This window comes from Amblyomma mixtum, chromosome 5 (assembly GCF_055824585.1).
Source record: "Amblyomma mixtum isolate Tamu chromosome 5, ASM5582458v1, whole genome shotgun sequence".
NCBI classification, from domain to species: domain Eukaryota; kingdom Metazoa; phylum Arthropoda; class Arachnida; order Ixodida; family Ixodidae; genus Amblyomma; species Amblyomma mixtum.
The window spans coordinates 89,331,812-89,358,831 of NC_143016.1; the positions used below are offsets into that span (position 1 = coordinate 89,331,812).

The window sequence follows — 27,020 nt, forward strand, 5'->3', positions numbered from 1 at the left end:
CTATACTGTTGCTTTATATTACACAGTTTGCCTTACACACTTGCCGGCACAAGCCTGTCTCGATAAAAACAACACCTAAAGTAAATGACGTGTAAAGCGAACGAGAACGGCGCTAATGACATGGAAGTTTGGAAGAGCAGCTGCTGCTGTTTTTCCTGAAAGGCGGCGACTGAAGCAGCTGGCGACGAGGCTTTTCGCGTCATTTACTGTCCACCGAAAAAAAAAATAATAACGCCGGTCGGAATTCGCTTCTCATATTTTTCGTTCTTCGCCTAACAAATCATTTCAGACATCAAAAGAGCTTTAAAAAGGCCACTGCTTTAAGCCACTCTGTAGGACATAAACAAGTCTCAAAGTTGCTCCGCGAGCTAACGAAAGTCGGTCCAACGAGTTCCGCGCCAGTGTGTACAGTCATCAATGTTATAATCTTGAGCAACCTTCAATGGACGCTCAGAAACACGTTCTTCTCTGTAAAAATCGTTTTTTTTTTGCTCTTTCCGGCTGTGTCAACATCTGTCCAGCGGCAAAATACGCAATTATAGACGAAAAAACCGGATTTAAAAATCTTCCGGGAAGTCGATTCAAACTCATGATCTCGTTATCGAAAAGGGCGGGTTGCAACCGCTTTGAAGTGAATGGCGGTGTAACGTAGCCTCTGAGATCCGGGCCGAAAAACTCTGTGTTAAAAAAAAAAAAAAACTCCATTTTCGGTTATATTAGCGCCTTTGTGATTAAAACGACGCCTTACCCTAAGTCCATGGCCTTTCCAACTGCTCTCCGATTGACCTTATTCTGCGCCAGCTTTGGATATCCTGTCCCCACAAACTTCCTTATCTCATCTTCCCAGTTCACTCTCTCTCGCCTCCTTTTACCCTTACCATATCTGACCTGCACTGCCGTGCTTTCACTATACCCTTATCTTAGTTTTGCCCTTGTTCTCCGAGTTCCATTGCCCGCCTCAGGCAATATCTCCGTGCACACGACGAATCGACCTCACGGGCAAGAAGAGCCCGATCGATGGCTGACGCCAAAGCGCGCGCACTTCTCGGCGACACGCGACACGATGCGTGCAGTTGCGAGAGCACGAGAACGCAGCTACCAGCCAGCGCACGACTAGACTCCCGATCTTCAGGCCCGCAATCTTGATCATCGCGATTGAGCCCGCGCCGTCCACCCGTTTAACCTCCGCCAGACGTTACGCAACGACAAACGCACACAGGCATGGATGCTCCGCATAAACGTTCTAACACATGACGTAACCACGGCTTCTAAACGCGGACGAAGCACCCACTGATGTGGCTCATTGGCTGTGGCATTCTGCTGCTTAGCAGGAGGTCGTGGGTTCGGTCATACGGCCGCCTTTTAATGGGAGCAAAATGTAGGAACCGCCCCCGCATACTCAGGTTTCGGTTCACGCTAATCCAGAGCCTTTCACTACGGCGCACCTTATAGCTATTGTGAAGAACAGGTACATAAATAAACTGCGGACGGAGCTGAAAGATGGGAGCACGTCAGTCGAGAGTTGGCCTTGCGGGGTACTTAGCTTGCTCGGTTGATAAGGAACACATACCAGCTGCTTTTATTCGTGCAGACACACAAACCCGGTCCATCTGCTTTTTTTCTCTCTCGCTTTTCGTATTAATATGCTCTACCTGCCTGAATGTGCAAACTAGTAATGCCGGCGCGACAATAGAAAGCCGCCGCAACTCACATAATTTTCTTTAGATAGTCTAGACTGTCTGCAGACTTTTGTCTAAAAAGTCTAAAGACATTCTATCGACCGTTCCTATAGACTAGTCGATAGGCAAAACAGATCCTATAGACAGCCTAGACTTTTAGTATACCTTAAGCGGTGAAAGCGCTCCTGAGATTCTTAAGGGACTCGGGGTTGTATTCCCGTCTATAATCTTTTCAGTTTTCAGTGCGCGCCCTCTGTCCCTGTGACATGGTGGTCGCTGGACACTTAGAAAACTCATTTCATTGCCGCTCTTTTTCCTTTTTTCCCCTTTGTTCCCCTCCCCAAGTGTAGGGTAGCTAACTGGGCATCGCCTGGTTAACCTCCCAGCCTTTCCGTCCATTTCTTTCTCTCTCTCTCTCTTAGTAAACCTTTTTTCCTATAGAGAGTCAGCCTACGAATAGACAAAAGGAAATACCTACAGGAAGGCAACAGAGTCTATTAAAAGTCTATAGAAAGTCAATACACCATAGACGTCAGCCAGCGCTAATTACGATCCGCTTTTCGAACGACTCTGGCGCGAATAACCTACATGCCTAAGCTTGAAGGCACCAAAGGAAAGATTCCAACATTGCGAAGGGTAAAGTAAACATACGTACATTGAGTTCCTTTTTATCAGCATTGAGCGGTGGAAGTGTTTCTCTCATTTCTCCTCATACGGCTCGCAATATTACAGTTGCTGTGCGACTAAATGAACCGGTGGCCTCACTATCAGTTTCTACATTCCTTATCTTCTATTGTCTAACTTATTTTCCCTTCCATGCCCCCTTTACCTAGTTATCTATGCATTGCCTATCCCATCCTATCGACTCTTAGCTTCTTTGTAGGCTGCGGGGCAATTCAGGTGACGTACTTAACGGGGCATGTGAAATTCAGCTTCCTTTATTTTTTCTAATAGCCCTAGAAATACTTCTAATAGTACTTCTAAATACTTCTAATTTAAATACTTTATAATAGTACTTGGCAAAAAAAATCGTGTGCCTGCGCTTGTGCATGCATGTGCCTAATCGTGCTTAACGCAAGCTTGCAGCACATGTGTAAGCTTGAAGCAAAGCTCTTGAAACTCACTTCAAGGTCATGCGGAAGGCAAAAGAGCGTACAGAAAAGAAAAGAACACGCACTTAAGAAAAACACAGACCTTCGGGAAAACTAAACCGCAATAATCAATGAGAGCGTACAAGCAAACTGATAAACACACACAAATATGCAAAAAGGCAACTTCTAAACTAAAAAAAAAAATAAGCAAGACCGGAGATAAGAAAGAATTTGGTTGTATACTCACAGCTCCCTGGTACTGGTCGACCTGCTTGTTGGTGAAGTAGGGCAGTTGCTTGAATGGGTTCACCGACACCAGAACGGGCCCGATGTATGTCTGGTGCACGGCTAAGGTCAAGGATGTCAACACTGGGGCAAAAATGTAGCGCCCTGTTCAAAAGTTAACATGCAGAACCAACTGGCCCGGCAAGATACGAAGCAGAAAAAGTTTAGCACGGTGCAGAAAAAATTACGCTTACTTTATCTTTACTTCCTCCAGTTCTTAAAGAAAAAAACTGTTCTTTACTTCCGACTGCTCGAAACTGTAAGAAGTGATGAACCGAGGCCTTTCTTGAGAGCTGCAGGAAGTGAAGATAAGAGTAAACGTAATTTTATTTTCATCACGCTAATTTTTTTCTGCACGGTACCTTGCCAGCTGGGACCTATAAGACCAGTTTCGTCTCGTGAAGCAGGCAAACGCTTCAGCGGAGGCCAGCAAACTCCTGGACCAAGAAATACCGACCAAAATTCCAACTGCTCATAAAGAATTACATTTCTCATACCCCTAACGGCTTCTTTAGATATACATAACTTTCTTCTTTCATTCAGTCTTCATTTACAAGTAAGCCAGCAAAAATCTATCAAATTATCGGCGAGGGAATTCTTTCCCTTTAAAAAAATCCGGCGGAGAGGACACTTAACCTTTAACATTTTCCCTGTAAGCGCAGTAGTTGCGTGCGAGAGATCGCTAACTAGATTTGTTAAGGATCGAATACACAACTTCTTTCCACGAAACCAAACTTACCGAAACTGCGGCGTGGCTAACTTTAGAGGCAAGGAAAAAAAATTCCTACCTACGCCGTCAATGTGCGACGACCGAGTAATGCGTTAATTTCGGTATCAGGAGAACTGGCGGGTGAAGGAAATTATATGTACGATCAATCTTCACCACACCTTCACATTCCGCGGCCACAAAGAAGAGCAAATATACAGCGAGAAAAAAAAAAAAGCGAACGTTAACCCTAACGCTTCGAGGCATCCACTTTCTCGAATAGAAATTAATGGTCCAAAATTATCGCCGCGAAAAATGGCGCGCTCCTCTCAAAAAAGTCCATAAACGGCCTGAGAGAGAAGTCTATTAATAACGACAATCACGTACGGTACGCCAACAATAACGTCGAACTTCCGGAGCTTTTCTAACCTTCTTTACGCACACCCCCATAGCTCAGCGCGGCTTAGAGTATCCCCAAACAAACAAAACAAAAACGGCAAAGAAAGATAAAGGAAAATTCGCGACAAGCCACGCGAAAGTGTTCCGAGAGCTCCCGCATAATATATGCCAAGATATGGGCGCGTCATTCCGGCGTGGCTACCGTTTTCTAAATCGCAGCGACGGGTCACGGGCCGCGAAATTGCTTTCGGCGAGAGACCTCCTTGGGTGCTCAGTGAAGCGAAGTTCCACGCAGGAGGTGGAAAAGAAACAAAGAAAAATAGAAAGAAAAGAAAGCCGACTAGCGCAACTCAGACCAGCTAGGATCGTTTAATTTTAATATCGATCCTGCGTGTAGCCGGCGCCGCGGGATGTCAGCGGGAAACGTCGTCGAGGACCTGCCGTGGAAGGCTTATTAGTACAGCGCCCCAGCCGGGCGTGAATGAGTTTCTGTGTTCCGCGACCAAGGTGTTTGTGTTTGCCGGGGCGTGTTTATAAACGAGAAGAAAACTCGCTTCGAAGGTATACGCGCCGGGAAAGGGAGACGGAAGAGAGGGAAGCTGCAGTGCAGCGTAATTTTGTTGACGACGAACACCGCTTCGTCCGTAAACAAAGTGTACGCGCTAAGAGCGAAAGAAAATGTTACCCGAAACCCACTTAACCTTACCTCGTTCTACCTAACTTGGAAGTCCAAATAAGAGACGCTAGCCTTGTTCCCATAAAAAAAAATAATAAACGAAGGGTTAGTATCCTGAGTCCACGTAAAAAAATCCAGATGGGATGCACACGAATAATTCAGTAAAAAAAGACGCTTACACTATATAGTTCGAACGAATCCGTTATGAGCTACGTCCCCGGCAAAGATAAAAAAAAAAAATGTTGCGAACTGGCATGAACCATTCCTCCCGACAGCCACACGGTTGCGGTAGTTTGCGCAACACTGTCCAAGTGTTGCGCTGGGTTAATTAGGATAAAATACTACTAAGAGCGCTCTCCTAATTAAGTCTTCGCTTGAGGTGTGCGCTACCCGCTTCGAGCCAAGCAAACTCCCCCAAACTTTCAGTGAGAAGAAATACGGGGAATGGTCCTCTGCGAACTGCCAACTCGTGAAGACCAAAATCACCCAAGTTACTTCAGTGAAACCATGTATGCGAGCGGCGAATTGGATGCAGCAGCCCTTTCGCAGTATATTCACGCTCGTCACTATACGTGGCGTGTCGTGCCAATCCATAGAAAATTCGGTTGCCAGCAGCACATCCGCGTCGGCCAGTCGCGTCGCTGCGTTTGCTCGGTCGGCTTCTGCGCACACAAAAGTTACCACCGTATAATGACCAGAGATTTGAGAGTGAAACTTTACAATTGTACAGATCCGCGCAGGAACGTGACGGGAGTGAAGTGAAGGGCTGTCTGTCCTCCTATTTATTTATTTATACAAATACCTCACAGGTTCCACACTTGGAACATTGTGTGAGGGGAGGGGTTACAATAATTAGCAGAGAAAAGATGGTACAAAGTGGAAAGAACAAAAGTAAACAATATTAAATACACTGGACTGCAAACAATTATTACACCGTACTTGAAGAAAACCGTAATATATTGACACAGAGGAAAAAAAAAACAGCAAACAAATAGCGGCACTGCATGGATTTCACTACACATACGAACACAATTTATGTACAATATCATGGATGCATGAAGGTGGTCAATTCGTTTTTGAACATTAGTGGGTCCCGTATGGTAGCAATGAACTGTTTATACGAGCGAGCAGCTCTGTCAATACCTCCATTCACTGACTGACGCCAGGTCTAGTTTCCATAATTGTGCATGCTTTTTAGCGAAACAAACCCTCCTTCTCGCTTTATTCGCCACCCCTCCATCCGCAACACCCCAGCCTTCAGTGCACAGAACTATAGCTCACAAGAAAGCAAAGCTCTCCTAGTCACAAAAGGGTTCCCATGCATGCTTGCAGTCACTATCGCGTGCAGTGAAACGCGAAGCTGTGCAGCTAAGAACCCGCAATCCAGGCCACAGCTTTGTGCGAATTTCGCGCCCGACGCAGAAGCTCGTGCACTCATTGCTTTAATGCGATCTTTCTCTTCGGTTGTTGCTGCTGCTGCGCGCACTTTTATCGCGATCCCTGGCCTTCCAAGGCCCAGCTGATGGCGTTTCGGCCGGTGATCATCTCTTTAAGAAATCGCTGCAAGTGGTCGGCAGCCCTGTGCTGCGCAAGATGCAACACCGATTTTTCGAGAACCCAACAGCACTTTGGTCACACCAGTTTGCTTTTTTTATATACATACTTGGACGCGCGGTAAGTATTCTTTAGCAAAAATATACAGCTCAAAGGATTTGCTTCCAAACCGTGTATATAGCGGGGCTCTCTAGCACTTTTGACAGTCTTAAGATTGGGAGGGTTGAGGAACTTTCTTGGAGTTAATGTCCCTGAATATAGAAGAGGAGCCGCGCTGCAGGGTTCAGAAGCAGACCCCTTGGGCTGTACACTTTTGACAAAGACTGTACATGTTGGCACCCTGCTTCGGAGCCGACCACTCCCGTCGTAATGAAATCAAACCGTAGCCAAAAAAATAAAAACACGCATGGCACCGAAACAAAGCGAACACGATCATGAAAAGAAAAAAAGAAAAATTCCCCACCTATGAGGTCCTTCAGCAGAAATAAATTATCTGCGCACAAAAGATTTTATCACAACACGAGGTCAGCTAATTACCAAGACGAACGGTCCAGTAGTATAAGCCAGACAGGGCACACTTGATTCTTTGCTGTAATGCCCCATGAAACACACTGTGGACTTTCATTTCTGCATCCGTGTTACAGACAACGTGGCACCATTTCAACTTCAACTTAAGCGCAGAGCAGGTGTGACGTATCTTGTTCTTTCCAACGATGACGCGATTTGAGAGCGAAAAAAAAAGGGGGGACTAGACTTTGTCCGACCATTAGCTTTGCTAAACGCTAGAGCGCGGGAGTTCGGAAATGCTAAGCTGCAATTACACGGCGAGGGGTCTGGCGTCCAGATCAGCTGGCAGAAAAAAAAAATGCCTTGAAGCCTGGGCGAGGCTGGCGAACCGACTTTTGCCAGGCACGAAGTGCCAGACTTCATTGTATAATCAGCAGAGCCAAGATCTTGCAAGGCGCGTTGGACGGTGTCGCGCTTTCCGTACGCCGGCGAAACGGGGTCGACAAACAAAAACCCGCGGCGTGAAGGCCAGTCACCATCCTGCGTGTACGCGCGAGCTAACTACTCGCGCAATCGTGACCGGCGCCAAAGATGTCGACGACCGTCGAAGCTGTTCGGCTCGAAGACTGATCGAGGGCCTGCGCGGTTCTGGTCTGGCGCCCGGTCTTTTCCGTATCATAGCACGCAGGATTGAAAACTCGCCAGAGAGTATACGGCAATTTGTTGAGCTTCACGCAGGCCGCATAATACTGTCTCTAAGCAGGAGCGCGGTGCGATACGTCACGCGCCGACCGGTAGCAGAACTCGATCCATATTTTTCCCCTTATAATCGCCGCAACTATCCGTGACCGGCTTGAGTGGCGCCCGATCTAGTTTTATACTTATGAGCTGAGCGCCCTAGCAAGCGTGCGAAGCTGTGCACACTACTAGTACTAGTCCCCACGAAGTCCCGGCGCAGTTTTAATGACAAAAGAATCCTTATTTGCCTGTCTGTAACCAAGTCTGCAGATAAAACAGTTTCATTACTGTCGTGTCCGGTCGCTGTGTTGAATGCAGCGAAGACGCACACGGTACTTTTAGACTTCGTTTATTTAAAGCCGATGAGGGTGCGACCAGCGTCGACCGAGGCAGGAGCCGAACTGGCCGCCCGAAGAAAGGAGGGAGCTGAGAAGCGTCCACGGGAGGGAGTGGCTTCCCAGAACAGGAGGAGGGTGCGGGGGCGCACCGTGGGGGGGCATCTGGTGACAGCGTGCGACGAGGGGCAAGTGTCGTTAGGAGGAGGATTGAGTGGTCGTTAGGAGGGGAATGCGAGTGGTCGTTAGGAGGGGGCGCACACACACAAAAGCAATAAGGGGACACAACACTTCCTTCCCCCTTAGAAAGTTGCCTGGTATCGTGCAGGGGGTCGGCGCTCACGCGTGGAGGCGCGCTGGCTTTGTGCGCTCGGGGGAGAAACACTTGTAGGCTGGCTGTTGTTCGCTGTGCCTCCTAGGTCTGTCCTGGGCGAAGTCTCTTCTTCCGGGAAGAGGTGCCAGGCTATGTGGGAAAATGGTGCACGTGTTCTCTCCGCCGGCGGACAGCTCTCAGACGGCGTCGTAAATCTACGCAGCTGGTTGAGATGTCGGCGTGCTACTGTGCCATGTATGTTGACGAGCCAAGAGCGCAGGCCTATGCGTCTGACAATTGTAGCTTCCTCCCAGCGTGGCTTTTTCAGAAACTGTCGGGCGAGGACGCGCTGCCCCTCATTAAGCGTGCCGCAGCGCGGAATTGCTTTTTCTTCCCGGAACGTCTCTGCCTTTGGCTCGGGGAGGATGGCTGTGAGCTGGGTTCGCATTTCACGCTCGAACATCATTTTCGAGGGGGTCTCGCCTGTTGTGCTCTGAACCGTCGTGTGCTGCTTGAAGAGAAAGCGCGCAAGGCGGCGCTGCAGCGAGCCTGTCTGATCTCTTTCAAGGGCGCGTTTTAGCTCGGCTACGTAGCGCTCGGCTTGTCCGTTTGTCGCTGGGTGGTAGGGGGCCGATGTAACTGATGAGATCCCGTTGTCGCGATAAAACTTGAGGATCTCCGCAGACACAAACGGTGTTCCGTTGTCCGACACTACCTTGCGCGGCAGGCCGAACGTTGCAAATAGTGATCGGAGGTTGTCAATGACTGCTGCCGAAGTCGTCTGTCCCATTTGCCTTATCTCAAGCCACTTTGTGTAGGCATCTACGACCACAAGGAAAGTGCAGCCCTCAATTGGTCCTGCAAAATCAATGTGCAGTGTGTGCCATGGTGTGTCTGGCTTTTCCCATTCTGGGACAGGAGCTTTCGGCGGGGCGCTCCGGCTGCTCTGGCAAGGCTTGCATTCTCGCACCACTGTTTCGATGTCGTTGTCAATGCCAGGCCACCACATGTAGCTTCTGGCACACTTTTTCATTGCAACGATGCCCCGATGTCCGGCGTGGATGAGAGACATAGCTTGTGCGCGTAGTTCTCTCGGCATCACAACTCGGGACCCAAATATGATGCAGCCGCGATGGGTGCTCAACTCTGTAGCTCGCCTGCGGTAAGCGTCGAAGTTGTCCCCTTTGAGTTTATGCACGTTGCCTTGTTGAACAGCTGTGTAAACTAGCCGGAGAGCTGCGCACTTCTGCGTAGATGCTGCAACTGTGCCTGCTGTAAGCGGAGGTTCTGGCAGTGCTTCGAACATCAGAACGTCTCCTGGTGGAAATGGTTCGTCAACAGTTGCGTCTAGTGGCAGACGGCTTAGCGCATCGGCGTTTTGATGTTTACCGCATATCATCACGCCTAGTGGAGAAAACCAGTTTCTCCCTAGAAGGCTTGATCCTGTGCCCTTCACAACAAGCAGAGGTAGCGTATGGGTCTGGCCGTTGTAGTTAACCTGCACGTTGGCAGAGCCCAATAGTGGCAGATTCTGTCCTGACCACGTTCGCAGGTGCGTGTCGTCTTGTTGCAGGGCGGGTGCGTCCGATGGCCATGAAGTTCGGAACGTGTCCTCACTGATCAGAGTACAGGCTGCGCCGGAGTCCACCTCGAACTTAATCAGCTGGTGATGTACGCTTACTTCTGTAAAAATCTTCGGTCGCGTGCCGAGATTCATGGTGTTCAGGTCGTACAACACAGATGGTGTTGCTGATGTTGTTCCATGGAGATCAGATAGCGGCGTATTCTCTGAGGCGTTGACGCTGTGATTAGGCTGGGAAGGTGACTTTATCTTGGCAAGTCTCCGTTTCGTAATGCATGCTCTTTCGATATGCCCTCGCTTGTGGCAAAAATTACACGTGGCTGACTGGAATCGACATCCCTGGGGGTTGTGTTGGTCGTCACACCGCCAGCAGCGTTGTGCCTTTTTGACCGATTTTACAACAACAGAAGGCTTGCGCACCTGGTTGCTTGTCTGGTGTACCGGCTCGGTGTTCCGGCGAATCCCTCTCTGCTGGTGACCGGCGCTCTCCGCTCGAACGGCGATGTCGTAAGCTTTGCTGAATGTGAGGTCCTTCTCAGCGAACAGGCGCTGCTGCAGTGACTCGTCACTCAGTCCGCACACAAATCTGTCGCGTAACATCACGTCCAAGGGAAGCATGGTGGTGTTAGCAGAAGAAGCTGCGTCCATTTCCTGCCCGGTAGCTGTTGTCGACAGCGTTCCAAAATTGCAGTCGGCAGCGAGCTTCTTGAGCGCTGCTACGTAGGCGCTCACTGTTTCTCCTTCCAGTTGATCTCGTCGTTGGAAGCGAGCCCGGCTGTAGACCTCTGATGGCCTCGGGTCGTAGTGCTTTTGCAGCGCTTTTACGATGTCGTCGTAAGACACTGCCGCTGGTGTGCTTGGCTGAATAAGGGCGCAGACAGTATCGTAGGTCTGCTCCCCGCACAGCGTCAGCAGGTTGGCCCTCTTCAAGGCTGGGTCTGTGATGTTGTTAGCTTCAAAGTAGAACTGAAGGCGTCCAACCCACGATGACCACGATGAGCCGTTGAACTCTGGGATCTGATTGGGAAACCCTCGCGTAGCCATGGCTTGTCAATAGCGTTGCGTAGCGCGGGTCGAATCCACTTTCTCGTCGCCACTGTCGTGTCCGGTCGCTGTGTTGAATGCAGCGAAGACGCACACGGTACTTTTAGACTTCGTTTATTTAAAGCCGATGAGGGTGCGACCAGCGTCGACCGAGGCAGGAGCCGAACTGGCCGCCCGAAGAAAGGAGGGAGCTGAGAAGCGTCCACGGGAGGGAGTGGCTTCCCAGAACAGGAGGAGGGTGCGGGGGCGCACCGTGGGGGGGCATCTGGTGACAGCGTGCGACGAGGGGCAAGTGTCGTTAGGAGGAGGATTGAGTGGTCGTTAGGAGGGGAATGCGAGTGGTCGTTAGGAGGGGGCGCACACACACAAAAGCAATAAGGGGACACAACAATTACAGAGTCATAATCCTAACGATTCTTTTATTCTACGTTGCAAAAATAACGTTTCGCAGCAGAGTGCGTAGACAGCTCGTGTTTGACTGGAACGCTCCACTTGAGCGCGAGTTTCTCTTTGCCAAGTGCAAATCGCTTGTCCGTCTTGCGAAGCATCCCTCGTGCCCACACGTCTTCTGTATTCATTAATTTGCATGCATCGTAGCGACTACGCGTTATCCAACGAAAGGCGGGTGACGCTGTTCTTCCGGAGCATTAAACCCGACCCAGTTTCCGCGCTGCACAGCGCAGACCAAGAGCAACAGAGACGGGGTGAAAGGGGGGGGGGGGGGGGGGGGGGGTGCAGTACCAGCAGCAGTGGCAGCGAGACACTGCGTGACATGTTCTGGCGCACGCTTCTGAGTCGCACTCGACCAAACCTAGAAGACGCGACCACTGCTTTCTTGTCGCGCCGTGTATTGTCCCCGTTCCTCCACGCTCTGCAGGACGCAGACGCCCGGCGCTCATTTCCAGCCACTTTCCCTATGCATGTTCCGTGCGCCGCGCATCCCTTTACCTGCATGTAGCGGCTGCGTGAACAAGACAAGAAAAACACGCACGCGGTATAGGGCCGAGACGAGGCGAGGCGAGGCTGAAAGATGAAGAGCTGCCGCCGGAGGCGGAAAAGGCAGAGTCGTTCGAGTGCGCCTGACAATTTGTCTCGGCAGTCTCGAGCTTCGCGCGCCCCGATAGTTTGAGAGGGAGCAGACGTATGCAAGCTGGCTCTGTTTTTCAGCAAACACCGTTTGTCTTTGCTGCTGCTGCTGCTGCAGCCGGTAGCTTCCGCTTTCTATTGGAATGCTTCCTTTTTTTATTTCCTTTCTGTCTCTCTATCGAGATTTTCCCGTTTTTCTGTCTCTATGACCTTCACTCGCTACGCGTAGGCGAACGCTGCAAAGCAAGGTACTAGTGACGACTCGTGAACCCGAGACAGTGCCCCCGGGTGAGGCGTGGGTGAACTGGTTTGGACGCTTTTGCACTGCTCTCTGTCTCTCGGTGAGCTTGCGTAGGTTGAGGACAGGGGTCGCTGCAGTGCATCGCCGAAACAAGATAACCAGCGACGCAGTGCACGCAGCGGTTAATGTGGGCGCTGGGGGGATGCGGAGAACGATGCGAGCTGCGTGGTCGTTGGTCTAGCTTTTTTCGAAGCGAAATAAAAAAAAGCACAGACAAAACAAGAAAGAAACAGTCTGCACGCGCGTAGCGCTTTTCCGTACGGAGAGTGTTTTTCGTTTTCCCCGCGGGAGACGAGTTGATGGGCTGGAACGGGAAGCAGGTTTCCAGCGTCAGCAAGCACTCACTTCAATACAGCGTCTCCTAGCGATTGCTATCGGGTGTCGAATCGCGCACGATCGCAGAGTTGGTGCGCCCGGTACCAGTTAAAGGACAGAAAAAGGGAAAAGAAAGTTCGGCGCAGACACTCAAGACTCCTCACGTGCGGGAATGCGAAAGCGTAACTGTGCCTGGGTGCACTGACACCCACCCACACACACGCGCGCGTGTATGACAACACCCGGAAGGCTGTACGACGAACGGCTGCATCACAATTTTGTTTTTGAGGTAAGCAAATGGCGCAGTAACCGTCTCAAATCTCGATGGATGCCTCAACCGCGCCTTAAGGGAAGGAGTAAAGGTGGTTTATTGGTTTGTGGGGGTTTAACGTCCCAAAGGGACTATGGCTATGAGAGACGTCGTAGTGAAGGGCTCCGGAAATCTTGACCACCTAGGGCTCTTTAACGTGTACTGACACCGCACAGTACGCGGGCCTCTAGATTCCGCCTCCATCGAATTTCGACCGCCGCGGCCGGGATCGAACCCGCGTCTTTCGGGTCAGCAGCTGAGCGCCATATCCACTGAGCCACCGCGGCGGCAACTGTGAACAGCAGTTGCCTTGCAAGACTGTTAAACATTACTTTTGTTTTCTGCATGTTAATTTTAAGACCTACCGTTCTGCTCTGACTGTCTAACTCATTGATCAACGCTTTGCAGCTCATCTCCTGAGTGACTTAGCAAGGCAATGTCATCAGCGAATCGCAAATTACTAAGATATTAGGTTTTAGCACGGGTACTCCTAACCACTGAGCCACGGGTCCAAACAATACGTCAAGATTATGATGGGGAGGAAGAGGTGGTTACTAGAAAAGGAACAGGGCGCCAAAATTCTCACTATGTTAGGCCATCGGTTATTATTATTTTATGCGAGTGTGTGCGTGTGGAAGGAAAAGGCGCAGTAATTGCCTCGGATCTGGGAGGGGCCGCCGCAGAGGCTCAGTGGTTACGGTGCTCGGCTGCTGGTTCGAAAGACGTGGGTTCGATCCCGGCCACGGCGGTCGCATTTCAATGGAGGCGAAGTGCTACAGAGGCCCGTGTACTGTGCGATATCACTGCACGTTAGAGAACCCCAGGTGGTCGAAATTATCCGGAGATTTCCATAACGGACCCGCCGCGGTGGCTCAGTGGTTCAGGCGCTCGGCTACTGAGCCGGAGTTCCCGGGTTCGAACCCGGCCGCGGCGACTGCGTTTCGATGGAGGCGAAACGCAAAAAGGCGCCCGTGTGCTGTGCGATGTCAGTGCACGTTAACGATATCCAGGTGGTCGAAATTTATTCTGGAGCCCTCCACTGCGGCACCTCTTTCTTCCTTCCGTCTCGCTCCCTCCTTTATCTATTCCCTTACGGCGCGGTTCAGGTGTCCATCGAGATGTGAGACACATACTGCGCCATTCTTCCCTGAAAACCTTCGTCCCTCATTCGCCATTCTTCCCTCATAACCTGAGTCGCTTTGTAACGTTGAACCCCATAAACCAATCATCTGGGTGGACACCTCAACTACGCCATCAAAGACGGGAGGAAGGAGAGAAAGATGGGAGAATTGAAAGTGCCCACACAAGAGCAAACGCGGTGTCTTTCGACTACGAGAAGGTCTGCAACCACTGATCTTCCCTATACCGCCATACACTTTATCTGCAATACCGTGTTGTTTTCACTGAGCATTTTTCAAGGCATGCCTACAGCGAACGGTTGCGCAACTCGGCAAATCAACCGCTGATCCACGTTCAAGAAAGTTGCACGAGCCGCCGTCATCACAGAAATGCAAACGATACCGAACTTATAAAAGGGTCGACGTCTTGAGGAGTACTCGGCGATATTCTTCGCTTCAGCGACTCGACGAAGCTTCTATGGACACGGATATCGATCGACCGACGGAGTACATACACAGAACACATTTCTGCTTACCTCTAGTGCTCTTCGGCGAAATTCATCTCCTCCGCACAACCAGAAGACAATTGCTGGATCCATCCCCTCACCGAGCCGACAACGCCGTCAGGAGAGCTGTTCTTTCGACTGCCTACGCACAACTCCCCGGAGGAAGAAATTCATGTTTGCGCAATATGGCGGATCATAGAATCATAAGTTGGCCGGCGTACTCCGGAGGAAACCGGTTCCCGCGATGTGAAACCACCACTGCCCCGTACCTGATCGATTCAAGGAGGCGCAGTACATGAAGTCGGTCGCAATGGAACGAATACAGGTACACACACTACCATCGATCGCCAATGATGGGAGAGTTGACTGGGCCACACAGAGATAAAAAAAGAATCTACGTCTTCGGGAATATGAAAAGGAATGAAATGAGGAAAAAGGGCATTCAGGCGCCGCCGCTGCAGCGCCGGGGTCTAGCTTTGATAAATCCGAACAAGAAGGACCCACGATTTGTTCACTGATTGCCAAAAAAAACGCAGCGTCTTATTTGTGGTCCTTCATCTTTTTGTTGTTGTTGTAAACCAAATAAATGGAGATAGAAATATAGAGCGTTGAATGAGAGCGGGTCGCTTTGCTCAAGAAAAGCTGCGCGGAAAATCTTACTTCTTTGTGTTCGACGAAGAAAGACGAACTGAAGAAAAACCAAGCTGTACTCACTTTGAACCACGATTTCTCGAGAAATGAAACCTCAGTAGCGGACCACGGACTTATTGAGTACGTGCCCACGCATTCCTAGCCGTAGAGAACTGTTACTACGTTATGATTTGTTTACTTTAGTGGAACGATGACAGGGACATGGAAACAAGGTTAAGAGAATAAGAAGAGCTGAACGTAACAGAAAACGAAAAAAATATGGGGTTGACGGTAGTGATGTTGTTAAGTAGAATAGGCCAGACTCAATTTTCGCAACGTGTACGCTCAGGTCAAGATTGGTGCGTGCTAAGAGAACGCGATTTTAATGCCAATGCAAACTAAGGCAGCGAGTGCTACCTCAGAAAAAGCAAACACATCGGGAAGCTTAAACAAGTGCACTACGTCATTATGTGATAGTGGAAACGCGGTCGAGAGATGCCTGATAATCGACATCTAACTTTTACTGCAATAAGGTTAGATAACATAACAGCAGGCTGCATGCCTCTCTCTATCACGGAAACAGCAAAGCGTAGCAATAATTTAGCAGCGAGCGCCAACACCAGTGCCTCTCTGAAACGGCAGCGTTGAAATAAAAAGAATGAAACTGTTCTAGAGAACAGCCGTGATCGATCTACAGCGGCGGAACTTCAAACCGATGTGAGTGCTATTATTGCGCAAAAAAAAAAACAAAAGCGCCCCGGAAGTGGCATGCCGCAACACCGCAGCTGATCGTGTTTGAAAGCCGGAGTCGGGCCCTCTTATACAGCGCATGAAATTAAAAATAAGAGGCAAAAAAAATAATGAAAGGATACGAATATCTGGTCATCCATGTAGCGCTTGCGCAGGTTTTCGACGATGGCGTCCTCGGTGATCTTGGTGAGGAGCACCATGTCGTCCACGCCGCTGGTGCGGTACTGGTGGCTCTGCCAGTGGTACACCTGCTCCCCGATGCATGGGAAAAAAAAAAGAAAACATGAGAAAGCGTTAGTACTGCACTCATGACCTTCAAGAACTAACAACAAGAACAAGCAGTAGAAAGACTGAACAGTTTCAAAATGACTAGATCAGTTCGCGGCCGGCATAACTATCTGCTGAAGCCAGAGGTCAGGAAGATAAATAATGAGGGTGCAACACGCTCAGGCACTCATCGGGTACTGATTAAAACACAAGGCAGACCCTAGCCTGATGGTTACCTGTCGACACGCCTTCTGCTATAAGCCGAGCAAATTTTCCAAGCCGGCTCGGCAAATTCGGCGCGTCGATGCAGCAGGAGGTTGCAAGACCGGCTTACACGAGTGAACACGACAGACAGAACAGTACTGCAGGCAGTAAGTTTAGCATTACAGCGTTACCAGTGACATAAGACCGTGCTCAACTAAGAATCGCAGGAAAAATCGTGGCTATGCCGGCGTTTTATGTCTGGCATCAACGCAAGCAAAAAGTAGATTGCTCGAAACGAGCAGCTTCTTAGACAACTGCTCGAACTCTTGTGCCTAGATGAACCACCGAGATTGTAAACCCTGCTTCAATCAGTCAGCCAACAACTACGCATATGATGCAAGCCATTGGCAGACAGTACACTTAAACACGTATACGCCTATATGGGAATAAACAGGGTATGGGCTGTTCTCTAGCGCAAGCCTTTTTTATAAAAGGCTGTGCGCTAAAGGACAGCTTACTCCCTATTTACTCCTTTCTGTTTACAGTGTACGCACGTTTTTTTGTTTTTTTTGTTTTAGAATCTTAGCGTTTTGTTTCCGCCTTTCTGGTGCCGCGGCGCCGCCGTCGTATACGCCTGGGCGTCAGGATCCCGACAAATCCCACGACTCGTGGCGCATGGCGCAATGCCAGTCATTTCCGCGCTACAGAAAGCACGTGACGCGGATGCAGCCTACGCAGACGCAGTGGAGCATGTAGAAATGCCTACACGACGGCCATAGACGTGCCGACTGAGTGATATTCAGATACATGCACGCTGATCGCGCATGGAAGAATATTCTTGCTTTACAGATAAAGGCGACCTAAACGTGTCTATATGGCGTTCCGCTGCTGAGCACGATATCGTGGGATCGAATCCCGCTCGCGGCAGCCATATTTAAATGGGGGCAAAACAAAAAGTTCTGCGCGATGTGCGACGTTCGCGCACGTTAAAATGCCCCAGTTGGCCGAAATTAATCTAGAGGTCTCCACAACGGCCTCTGATAGCTGCGCAGCTTAGGGCGTTAAGCATTGCTACGACAGGGACAGTAGCTGAACCTGATGTTAATGATGTCGAAAAAGCCCGGCGAATACTTCGTTGTAGCCGTAGCTTCGTTATAGCCCGTTTTGACCAAGCTTCCAAGGCGGATCGTCATTGTTTCGTTATATCTATTTTTTCTTTATAAACCACGTCGCTATAACGAGGTTCGACTGTGGTTGGTTGTGCGTTATTCTTACTGCGCACTCATGAAATTCGACATTTAAACATAAAGCAGCAGACATAAGGAGACCGCGCCAACTTTCAGCTGTTTATTCATCGTATGGTGATGCCGCTTTTATAGCACACAGAATGCTCAGTCCCTCCAACTTATGATACTGCATCGTGCACAAACCCCTGCGTGGCTTTCCCACCCATTTTTTTTATTGCGAAAGCAATACTACTTGCACTTTGCACGGTGACCACCATCGTGCCGTGCGGTGACCACCATTGACCTTCATTTGACCTTGATTGCATTAGATTGGATTACATTAGATTGGATTGGACTGGATTGAACTGGACTGGATTGGATTAGATTACATTAGATTAGAGTAGATTGCATTGAATTGGATTCGACTGGATTGGATAGGAGTGGATTGGATTTGAATGGATTGGATTGGTTTGGATTGGATTGGATTGTATAACCGATGCATCACCACAAGTCTAACCACAAGCACCACCACCAGCTACACTACCAGCTGTACCATGGCGTAGGTACGGATATTGCTTTCGTAATTACCGGGCTTAACCAAGCTAAGCCACGGCGAATTTTTTTTTTATCATTTCAACTCCTGTCTGCGTGAGCCCTATACTGGCGTTGCGCTAATGCACTCCACCGCCATGGCTTTTATTGCAAATGCTTTTTTTTTTATCTCCCGCTCAGTTATTTCAGATGAATGAGCAGTGATTGCTGTTTCACGAAATATTGGATGGCATTTGCATTGCGCACAGTAGGACACCAGATTGCCGGGTGGGTTATCTGCAGTTATTGCATTGCTCTCTGAACCTAGCGTTGACGCATCTGTCTGGCTGCCCATGTGCGCCGTTTCGCATTTGTCGCGTCTTTTTTTGGCTGCCTGCCTCGTTTACTCTTTCGCATAGTCGAATGAAGTTTTGCCTCAATCGCATCTGGACTCAAGTCTGGTCAAGCGATGTTCCGCGTACGCAATCATGCTTCAGAGTGCCGACAAATCATGCGAACACACGTTTAAGCATAACCTTGAAGCGAGAATGCGCAGGCTTAAAGAACGTGGATAGTCGAACGTAATGCTGGCCTCAATTGATGAAAAAACAAACATTAGAAATTCTGACTACTAACAGACATGCGGGCAAAAAGAACAATAAACAGAGGAGAAGGATGCGCGTTCGAACCCCGTTCCATACAATCATAGGGTTTCGCACGGTCTTAAGAAGGTGGCAAGCAAATACAATATACCTGCGGTGTTCACAGCACGAAAAAAAATATATTGGGCTTTCCAGAAGAGTAAAAGAGCGAAGAAGGCAGCCCTAAAGAAACGCACATACACGAAGCAACGCACAGGAAGAGGGATTTCGACTGCGCTAAGGATATCCTGCACAGGATTTCACTGTCATGCGGGAAGTGCAATATCGGGAAGTGAGGCAGATGCCTCAGCACTAGGGCTCAGAGAGCGCTGAAATAACTGCAAATAAGCAACCCATCCCGGCATATTATATGGTCTGTGCTCAATGCAAATGCCATCCAATATTTCATGAAACAGCAGTTATTGCTCGTTCATCTGAAATGGCTGAGGGTAGATAAAAAGTGCATTTTCAATAAAAGCCACGGCGGAGGAATGCGCATGATGCACCCCTAGTAGGGCTTACAGAAAGCGGAGTTTAAATGGTAAAAAACAGGTAGCGAAGCCACAGAACAAGCCGGCACGATGCAGTATTATGAGTTGGAGCGACTAATCATTTTGCGCACCATATAAACAGCACGACCGTACGAATAGTAAACAGTTTCAAGTTCGCGTATAGTCTCATTGTGTTTGTCTTTTCTGTTAGAAGTGTCCAGTTTCCTTTGATCGCAGTAAGAACGTTGGACATTTCACTTCCTTTACAAAGGACGCTACAGTCTTTACACAGCCCTGTGGGGTGTCTTGGAAAAGCTATCCAAGACGCTGCAAGACGAAGTCGAAAGATGAATGGTGAAAGAACCGCGCCTTCTACTATGTCATTCTGGCAACGAATGGCTGGCTTGAGGAGCAGGCAGCAACGACGTCTATAGTCTGCTGCAAAGTGCGCACGCATATGCCATCTAAAGCTTCCTCCTGAGCAGTCAGTCCTATACACTTTACATCAGAGTATTCGGCAATAAGATTAAATCAAAAGGAAATTCGCCGTTAATCAGACCGTTAGCTAGCCCTCCTCCATCGCTTTCACAGAATTGTGGCACACGTGCGCCCAAACTACGGCTTTTTGAGAAGGCAGACCAATGTGTGCAGGCGCGACCATAACACGAACCATGCTTTGACTTGCCTTGACTTGACTGGGAAAGAATTAGCGGTGTCTGATACATATGCAATCATGTGCCGGTCGAGCACTTGCGCATAAACGCAGATCGGACATTCATGTTTCCTGTATAGAAATGCATTCTACAGAAAATTCAACCACTTCTCAATCTACCTCGCCGATTCGCTGCCAGCAAAGCGGAGAGTGAACTCCGAAATTGCGTATGGAGGAGGCCCTCCTCGTTCCATTCAAGCCGAGCTTCATCATTCGCCGCGACAACACCCCGACCGACTTCAGTGAACGCAACTGCAAGCGCAAGCACTTTGCGCCCTCCATATCCCTCCACATTCCTGCACGTTTTAATTTCTATCACGGCGCTGCGACGGTGCGGACCAAGCCATCCAATAATTTGTTTCTCCTTCAGTTAAAGAGTTATTAATAGCTTTCAAACGTCGTGCTCCTAAGGCAGACATAAAAGATACCATCAGGAAAAAAAAAGAACAAACAAACGCGATCAAGCGTCGCGCGTCTCTTCCAATTAATATATTACGCCGGCCCGCAGACACCAAGTTCACAGCCAAGTAAGCAACACAGCGAAGGGGGGCAGCAAACAGCGGCAAGCAAGAGCAGGCTGCTGCAGCAACCCAGTCGCTGTTCCCCTTCTATTGCGTGCGCACACTGGCGATTCATCGATCGCCCAAAAGCGAGGAGGAAGCACGTCGTCCGCCCCAAGAAAAGGTTTCAATACGGTGCGCCCCCTTGTCCCAGGTCGATAGAGGAACGCGCAATGCAGCGCGCAACGCTGAAGAAAGCAATAAAAATATACAAGAAACAACGCTCCCGCGCCTTGGCATTTCCTATCCAAACAAGCGGGCCGCCATTTATATAGTGAGCACGCGCGTGCCTACCCTTATTGATGCTGAAAGTAATAATTACTCGGCGAACAACACATTCATTTCTCGGGAACCTGCAGGCGCGGTACTATACAGAATGAAGACTCTCAGTTCCTTTGTCTCGACACGTGAAAAACAACATAACACTGAGTCGGCACGGCATAAAGCGTGAGCGCGACTGAATGAGACGTCCCGAAAAATGCCGCCCCCCCCCCCCCCTCCCCCCTTCTCGTACAATGTGCCACCCACTATACGCAAGCTTTGGCATAGGAACTGATAGAGTCAACCTCTGTCGATGACGGCCGACCGTTTCTGCAGGTACGCTGACGCTGATTCGCTCTCTTTTCTTTTGTTTCTAGCGCGACGGCGTGAGTATTGTACTGCCCACGGCAGCCTGTACGTGGTAAAAACAAGCCCGGACGCTTTCCGCTCCCGCCGATGGCACGACCCCGCTAACAATTACGCACGATTTGCAAACGTTGATTCGCGTCAGCAGGAAATTCCTCGAACGTGTATACACGAAATGAAAGAAAGGCGCGAGCGCTGTCAAGGGCAGCACATATACGCAGCAATTGCAGTTTGAAACGTATAGCAGGAGCGGCGTATGGACTGCAATGACTACGACAGCAAGTTTATCATGGTTCCGAGATGGCAGAGCTGGAGATGAAAAGGAACAAGATAAAAATTGCGCTGCGTAACAATCGCGCCTCGTAGGACGGCGCCATTGCACCACAGGGGTGATGGGGTGTATAAAAGGATGTCGGAACGCTCCCGTCGACGCTCTCGCTTACGCAGCAACGTGTATAGCGGTGTATACACGGGTACGCGTATACTACACGCGCTATGGATAATGAACGCCGCCGAGTTGCGCAATAGGCGGTCGTCGCAAACTTGCTGTCGCCATTCTGCGGAGGCTACACACGGGTGACTCAGCTTTATAGAAGGAAGGCCGTTGTCTACGCGCGCAGTTTATGATTCCGCCGGCCTTGGTTGCGTTAAGCCTTAACTTTCGTTTTGTTAAGTTAAATGCGACTGTGCCGTCGGCACCATTCGTAGTTTACTTATTCAATGCATAGTGTTTTGCCCTGGAAGCGGCGTTATAAGCTAAGTCTGCCCGCGGCTGAGCACAAGCAGGCATGTCCGACACTATTTCGCGCTCTAAAGCCCTCACTTTAGTCGAAACTCGTAGAACTCGTTGTCCCGCTACAGCCTCACACCTTGGTAGTACTGCGACGCCACAACACAGAAATTAAGTATGCGCTACCGCAGCTCGTGTCCAGCATTCTTGGGTAAAAAATTTGAATACTGGAATATTGTGAGGTACTGTTGCGGAAATATTGAAGTTAACGACCTATTCTTCCGATACGTAGCAAAAGTTTTCTTTAAAAGTTTTTAAACCACTCGCACAGAAAACCAGTGAGGAATGTTTTCGCCGCTAGCAAGAACGTTAATAGCCAAAAAAAAAAACAAAGCCTGCCGAGTGAACATCTCCGGATATAACGACTGTTATAGTGAAATCTTACAAAATGTGAAAAAAAAATTGCGTTCAGAAACTCTTTCCTGTTGAAAAACGCTTTTCTCCGGAATTGCCGGCAATGACTTCGCTATGTGGGTACTTCACGGCACTATCAGGATGCGAGGCTTCGTTGTAACTGATTTTCCACGTCTGCGCTGCCTTAAAACAGAGGACGTCTAAACAGCACCTCATAAACGCAGCCAAACGGTACGGCGGCGAAGCAGCCGCAAAGGAAAAGCAGAAAAGAAAAGGGAAACAGACGAACCACCACAGAATGTAGACAGGCATAAAAGAAAGACAGACGGACACAGGGAAACACAACCAGTAGGCGCCGGAGCGAGAACGACAAGAAGCGTGCCTAGTCGTCAGGAGGAGAATGAGGAATACGGCAGCAACGGGGGCAACGGGGGGGGGGGGGGGGGGGAGACAATAGAGGGAAAACTACAACAGTGCACGTGGTGGAAGGACGGAGAGGGAATTAAAAACAACGGCACCCACACGAACACACGAACGCGTTAATCACGGCTCATTTTTGTTCCGGGTGCTGGCGCGAGCGCTTATTGCGGGAAGCCGCGCATATCGGTGCGGAAAGACAGATTCTACGCGATGCCTCTCTGCCCAGACAGAAGGAGATGGAAATAAAGCTGGCCCCGCGGACGTAAAAGTAAGACAGTTAGTGAGACACTGAGGGAGATGAGGAGGAGAAGGAAAAGAAAATGAACGGCGGTTTGGAGAGGCCATGGGAGAGAGTAAGCCTCGGGGGAGCATATGGCCTCGCGTTTTAATTACATCCGCCGCTCTAGGCGGTCCTTAATCACTCCGCGCGCGTTCGCTCACTTCGCGGGCGCACTGTACATATAGGCTGTTTAGAGCGCGCGCGGCTCCTGGAAGAAGACGGTTGCTGCGCGTCTTCCCGCGCGATACGCGCGCCTCCACGGTCAACGGTTAGGGTAACGGACTTGCATGTAACGGTGTTCCTCGTTAAAAGGGGAAAAAATGCAACGCAATCGACCGAGGAGAATAACCGAACACTCTTAACACAAATACGGCTACATGGGAGTTAAAAGAGAGTAAGCGACCCTCTAGCGCAATCTTTTTTATAAAAGAGAGTTTAAGGACAGATTACACCCTTTTTACTCCTTTTTGTTTCAAATGTAAAAGGGGAGTCATCTGTTATCCTTTGAGATTCACCCTTCACTCCATCTCCACACGCAGCAATCACGAACGAACGCTGCCATCGTTTTTACTCTGCACTCTAAACAGAGCGGAGTTGAAAGGGTGAAAGGGTCCACAAGCCTTCTAGCGCTTGTGGACCCTTTCACCCTTTCAACTCCGCTCTGTTTAGAGTGCAGAGTAAAAACGATGGCAGCGTTCGTTCGTGATTGCTGCGTGTGGAGATGGAGTGAAGGGTGAATCTCAAAGGATAACGTTTCTAGGCAGAGCTTAGCGTTTTTTTTTTGTTTATCAAAGGCAAAAAAATAAATTGGACTAATTTTTGGTCGGGAAATGGCTTTTAATCGAAAAACGGGGAGGTGGGCTTGTTATTTTCGTCGCGTGCAGGTGAATACATGGACAAAGCCTGCTGTGCGCAAAGAGCCTCGCGAAGTCGAGAAAAAGCCGCCGCCTGCATCGAAGCAGGGCTACTGAAGCAGAGATAAGCGGTGTAATAAGATAGCAAAGAGCGGAAAGGCGGAAGTCGAGTGGCGAGATCCGTTCGCCTCCCGTCCCCGGTGATGTCCTCTCCCCGTATGCGCTCGACATCGACAAGTTCGCAAAAGCAAACGCGCGCGTGTGTGAAAAACTATTAGGCTCAAATATTTTTAAACATCTCTAAAGACTACCAGTGAAAGGAAAAGAATAAATAAATCCACAAATTTAAAAATCCGTAAAAAAACTGACAAGCGCTTTTGTGCAGAAACAAAAATTAAATTCCCTTTCGAAATCGTCGGGCGCGTAGTATAGGAATCAGGTGGCGAATTTCTTGCGCCTTCACGACTAAAACTTTGTATCCTTCATGCAGCCTTGGAGCCTTGGGGTAACGGCCTGAATTTTTTTTTTTTATATAGTCGTCTACTGCCCATCCTCGCTGCAGCTGTGCTGACAGCCCTGGCTTTGCACACTTGCCATGAATCACCACCCCCGGTACAAGGGGGCAGTTTTACAAGGCCCCCCGGGGTGTTGCAAATATTAAGGGCGTATTATCGACACAGACCTCCGCATCGAAAACTGCACAAACAAATAAAAAAGAGAGTAAAACGTGACATCAAAGTATTCCGCCGCATGGGCCTATGAGGACACGATAGCTCTGCGTGGCCGGACTTGCTATCAGCTTGCCCGACAGACCGACCGCAATATCTGGCCACTCCAAAGCCCTGCACCCTTCACTCACGGTCCCGATGTGGGCTAGTGGAGCTTATTCCGAAAGTTTACGACGACGTCCACACGCCCGCACTTCGGCTCTCGCATATAGATAAGCCATATAGATATAGAGCTGCAGCGCCGCCGCGTTCTTGGCCTGATCCAGTAAGCTTGCAGTTAGGGTTCCGAAAACTAGAGGTTTGGGATAGTCAGGTCGTCACTACATAATAAATAGCAGCAAGCGCTGCTGTCGGTTCGACAGGATCGTTTGATTGCAAGCATTGTTAACATCCACTCTAGCGCAGCCTACTGCTACAAACGGAAGCCGTGCTCTTAGCTGCTGTGATCAGTTGGTACAATGAATTCCCTGAAAAAGGGATGGTTCTGATTTCTAAGATCACGATCAGGACGATTGTTCCTTCAACTATGAACACTTATACCCCTGTCACACGGCCAACTCGGAACTCCCGTGAACTTCCTTGAGCTAAAGGAGTGCGAGGGAGCTTCGCCTCGAAGGAGTTGTCTCCGTGTCACACGGCCTGTAACGAGCCTCTCAGACGATCCGCCAGGGCACATTAGGCACTGTTTATTTAGTATAAACACGTAAAAGAATAACGTTAAAAAGAACTGAAATATTATTTATCCTTCACTTTTATTCCCAAAGTGCCGGAGAGGCGGCCGACGCTTAGCGCGGGTTGCGCGGATGCATCGTCCATCGCAGAGGTAGTACTTCGCAGAGGTAGTACATCGCAGAGGTAGTAGAAAACAAACATGGCGCAGTGAAGGCAAGCTGTCAAGCAAGCGCCTAGCTTGAGAGTACGGTGCCGCCACTAAAGCATTACTAACCGAGCTGTAATGCTTGTTTTATGATATAATAAATAATATAGTCGATATTAAAAATGCATTTATTAAAGACAAAGGTTGTTACTTACTCGGAAGTAACGTGCACTGGAAGCGAGAGTATTCCCTACACCCGTCGAGGGAGATGACCGATCTCCTTTCGCGAGGAACTTCTTTAAACTTCCTTCCCTTAAGGACTGCCGTGTGACACGGCACGCATCTCCCTCGAGATAAAGACTACCTTGGTTGAAGGGAGTTGAAAGGAGTTCAAACGTGCCCGTGTGACAGGGGTATTAGAAAGCTTTATAGTTCTCCTTTAAAGCCTTATGTGAGCGCTTAGGTACTTTGCTGTAGATATGACAATTATTTCTTCAAAATCCGTGTCACCTTGGCGATTCCTCGTTGAAGACCTACTTTTATAGCAATATTTTTTTCGTTCACTGGATTGAACCAAATGACCGATTTCTTATCATCCCTATAATGTCGGTTTCGTGTCATCCAACACGCAGGCTTGCAAGCCCTTCCTGTCGCGACAGAATATAGGTCAAGGCTCAAGCAAGCAGCGCAATCTCAATTGCTTTCAAATAACGTCGATATCTGGCTCAAATCTGAACGTAAAAGCAGCAGCAATAGTGCGGATTGAAGTAGGCTAAGGGCGAGGCTGAAGTGCTTTGTAGATCGTGAGTGAGCTTCACCACAATTGTCTGCTTCCCTGGCGCCGTGTTACCATTACGTGTCGACAACATCGAGTCACGAAAATCGGGACACGATTTTCGCTTTCGCCGCGTATGGGTTCGCCTTACGGGTTTATCAGACTGGTGAGTGCAACTCCGGGCGTAGTCCTTTCAGCTGCATTGCTGTGGACGAACAATGTCCAGCCCTGCAGCAGAGGTAGCGCCTTGTGGATAGAACCGATAGGTTAATGAGAGCACACAATGCCATGCACGCGCAGTTTACTCCCATTCTTCATCCTGATTACGTCCCATTATCATCCTGATTACGTCCAAGAGCACGCAGTGTGCCCTAGTTGCCACACTGCGTGCTGGGTGGTCCTTCTGGACTGACATAGCGCGGCTGAGGCACACGAACGTCCGGAACAAAACACCAGTCCAGTGTTATTGTTGGCCCGCTGTTGAACACAGGAGATACTGGCATTACGTGCCATTCCAAAGGCGACTGCTTTTGACTGAATAATATTCCATATACACCCGTGCGAATAGGTAAGAAGAACGGCAGTCAATGGATGTATGGTTCAAAAGTTCTACGGTGCACCGTATTGGTCCTTGTCGCATATCGCACCGAATTCATGAACCCACAAAACAGCGAGCCGCCTACGATGGAACGGACGACAGCGATGTAACGAGACAGCGTCCGATCGTCTTCCATCAAAGACGACAGCGGATGCGCGTATGTTTGGAACCTGACGCCTGTGTCAGCATGGAAGTGGCCAGGGTTCGAACGCTATCCTGT

The 27,020-nt window shown here is 49.4% G+C and overlaps 2 protein-coding genes across 3 annotated transcripts in view; one reads left to right on the forward strand and one right to left on the reverse strand.

Moving 5' to 3' along the window:
- Positions 1–27,020, reverse strand: part of LOC149342959 (unconventional myosin-Ie-like) — a 283,527-nt gene that overhangs the window by 245,897 nt on the left and 10,610 nt on the right. Inside the window, exons 2-3 of the mRNA XM_089545520.1 lie at positions 16,048–16,173; positions 3,018–3,107 (exon numbers count right to left, since the gene is read on the reverse strand). Coding sequence (XP_089401646.1) covers positions 3,018–3,107; positions 16,048–16,173 — 216 coding nt within the window. The remainder of the gene's footprint in view (positions 1–3,017; positions 3,108–16,047; positions 16,174–27,020) is intronic.
- Ih (hyperpolarization activated cyclic nucleotide gated potassium channel Ih) overlaps positions 1–27,020 on the forward strand; it is a 415,526-nt gene that overhangs the window by 124,624 nt on the left and 263,882 nt on the right. The gene's annotated exons all lie outside the window — the stretch shown is intronic.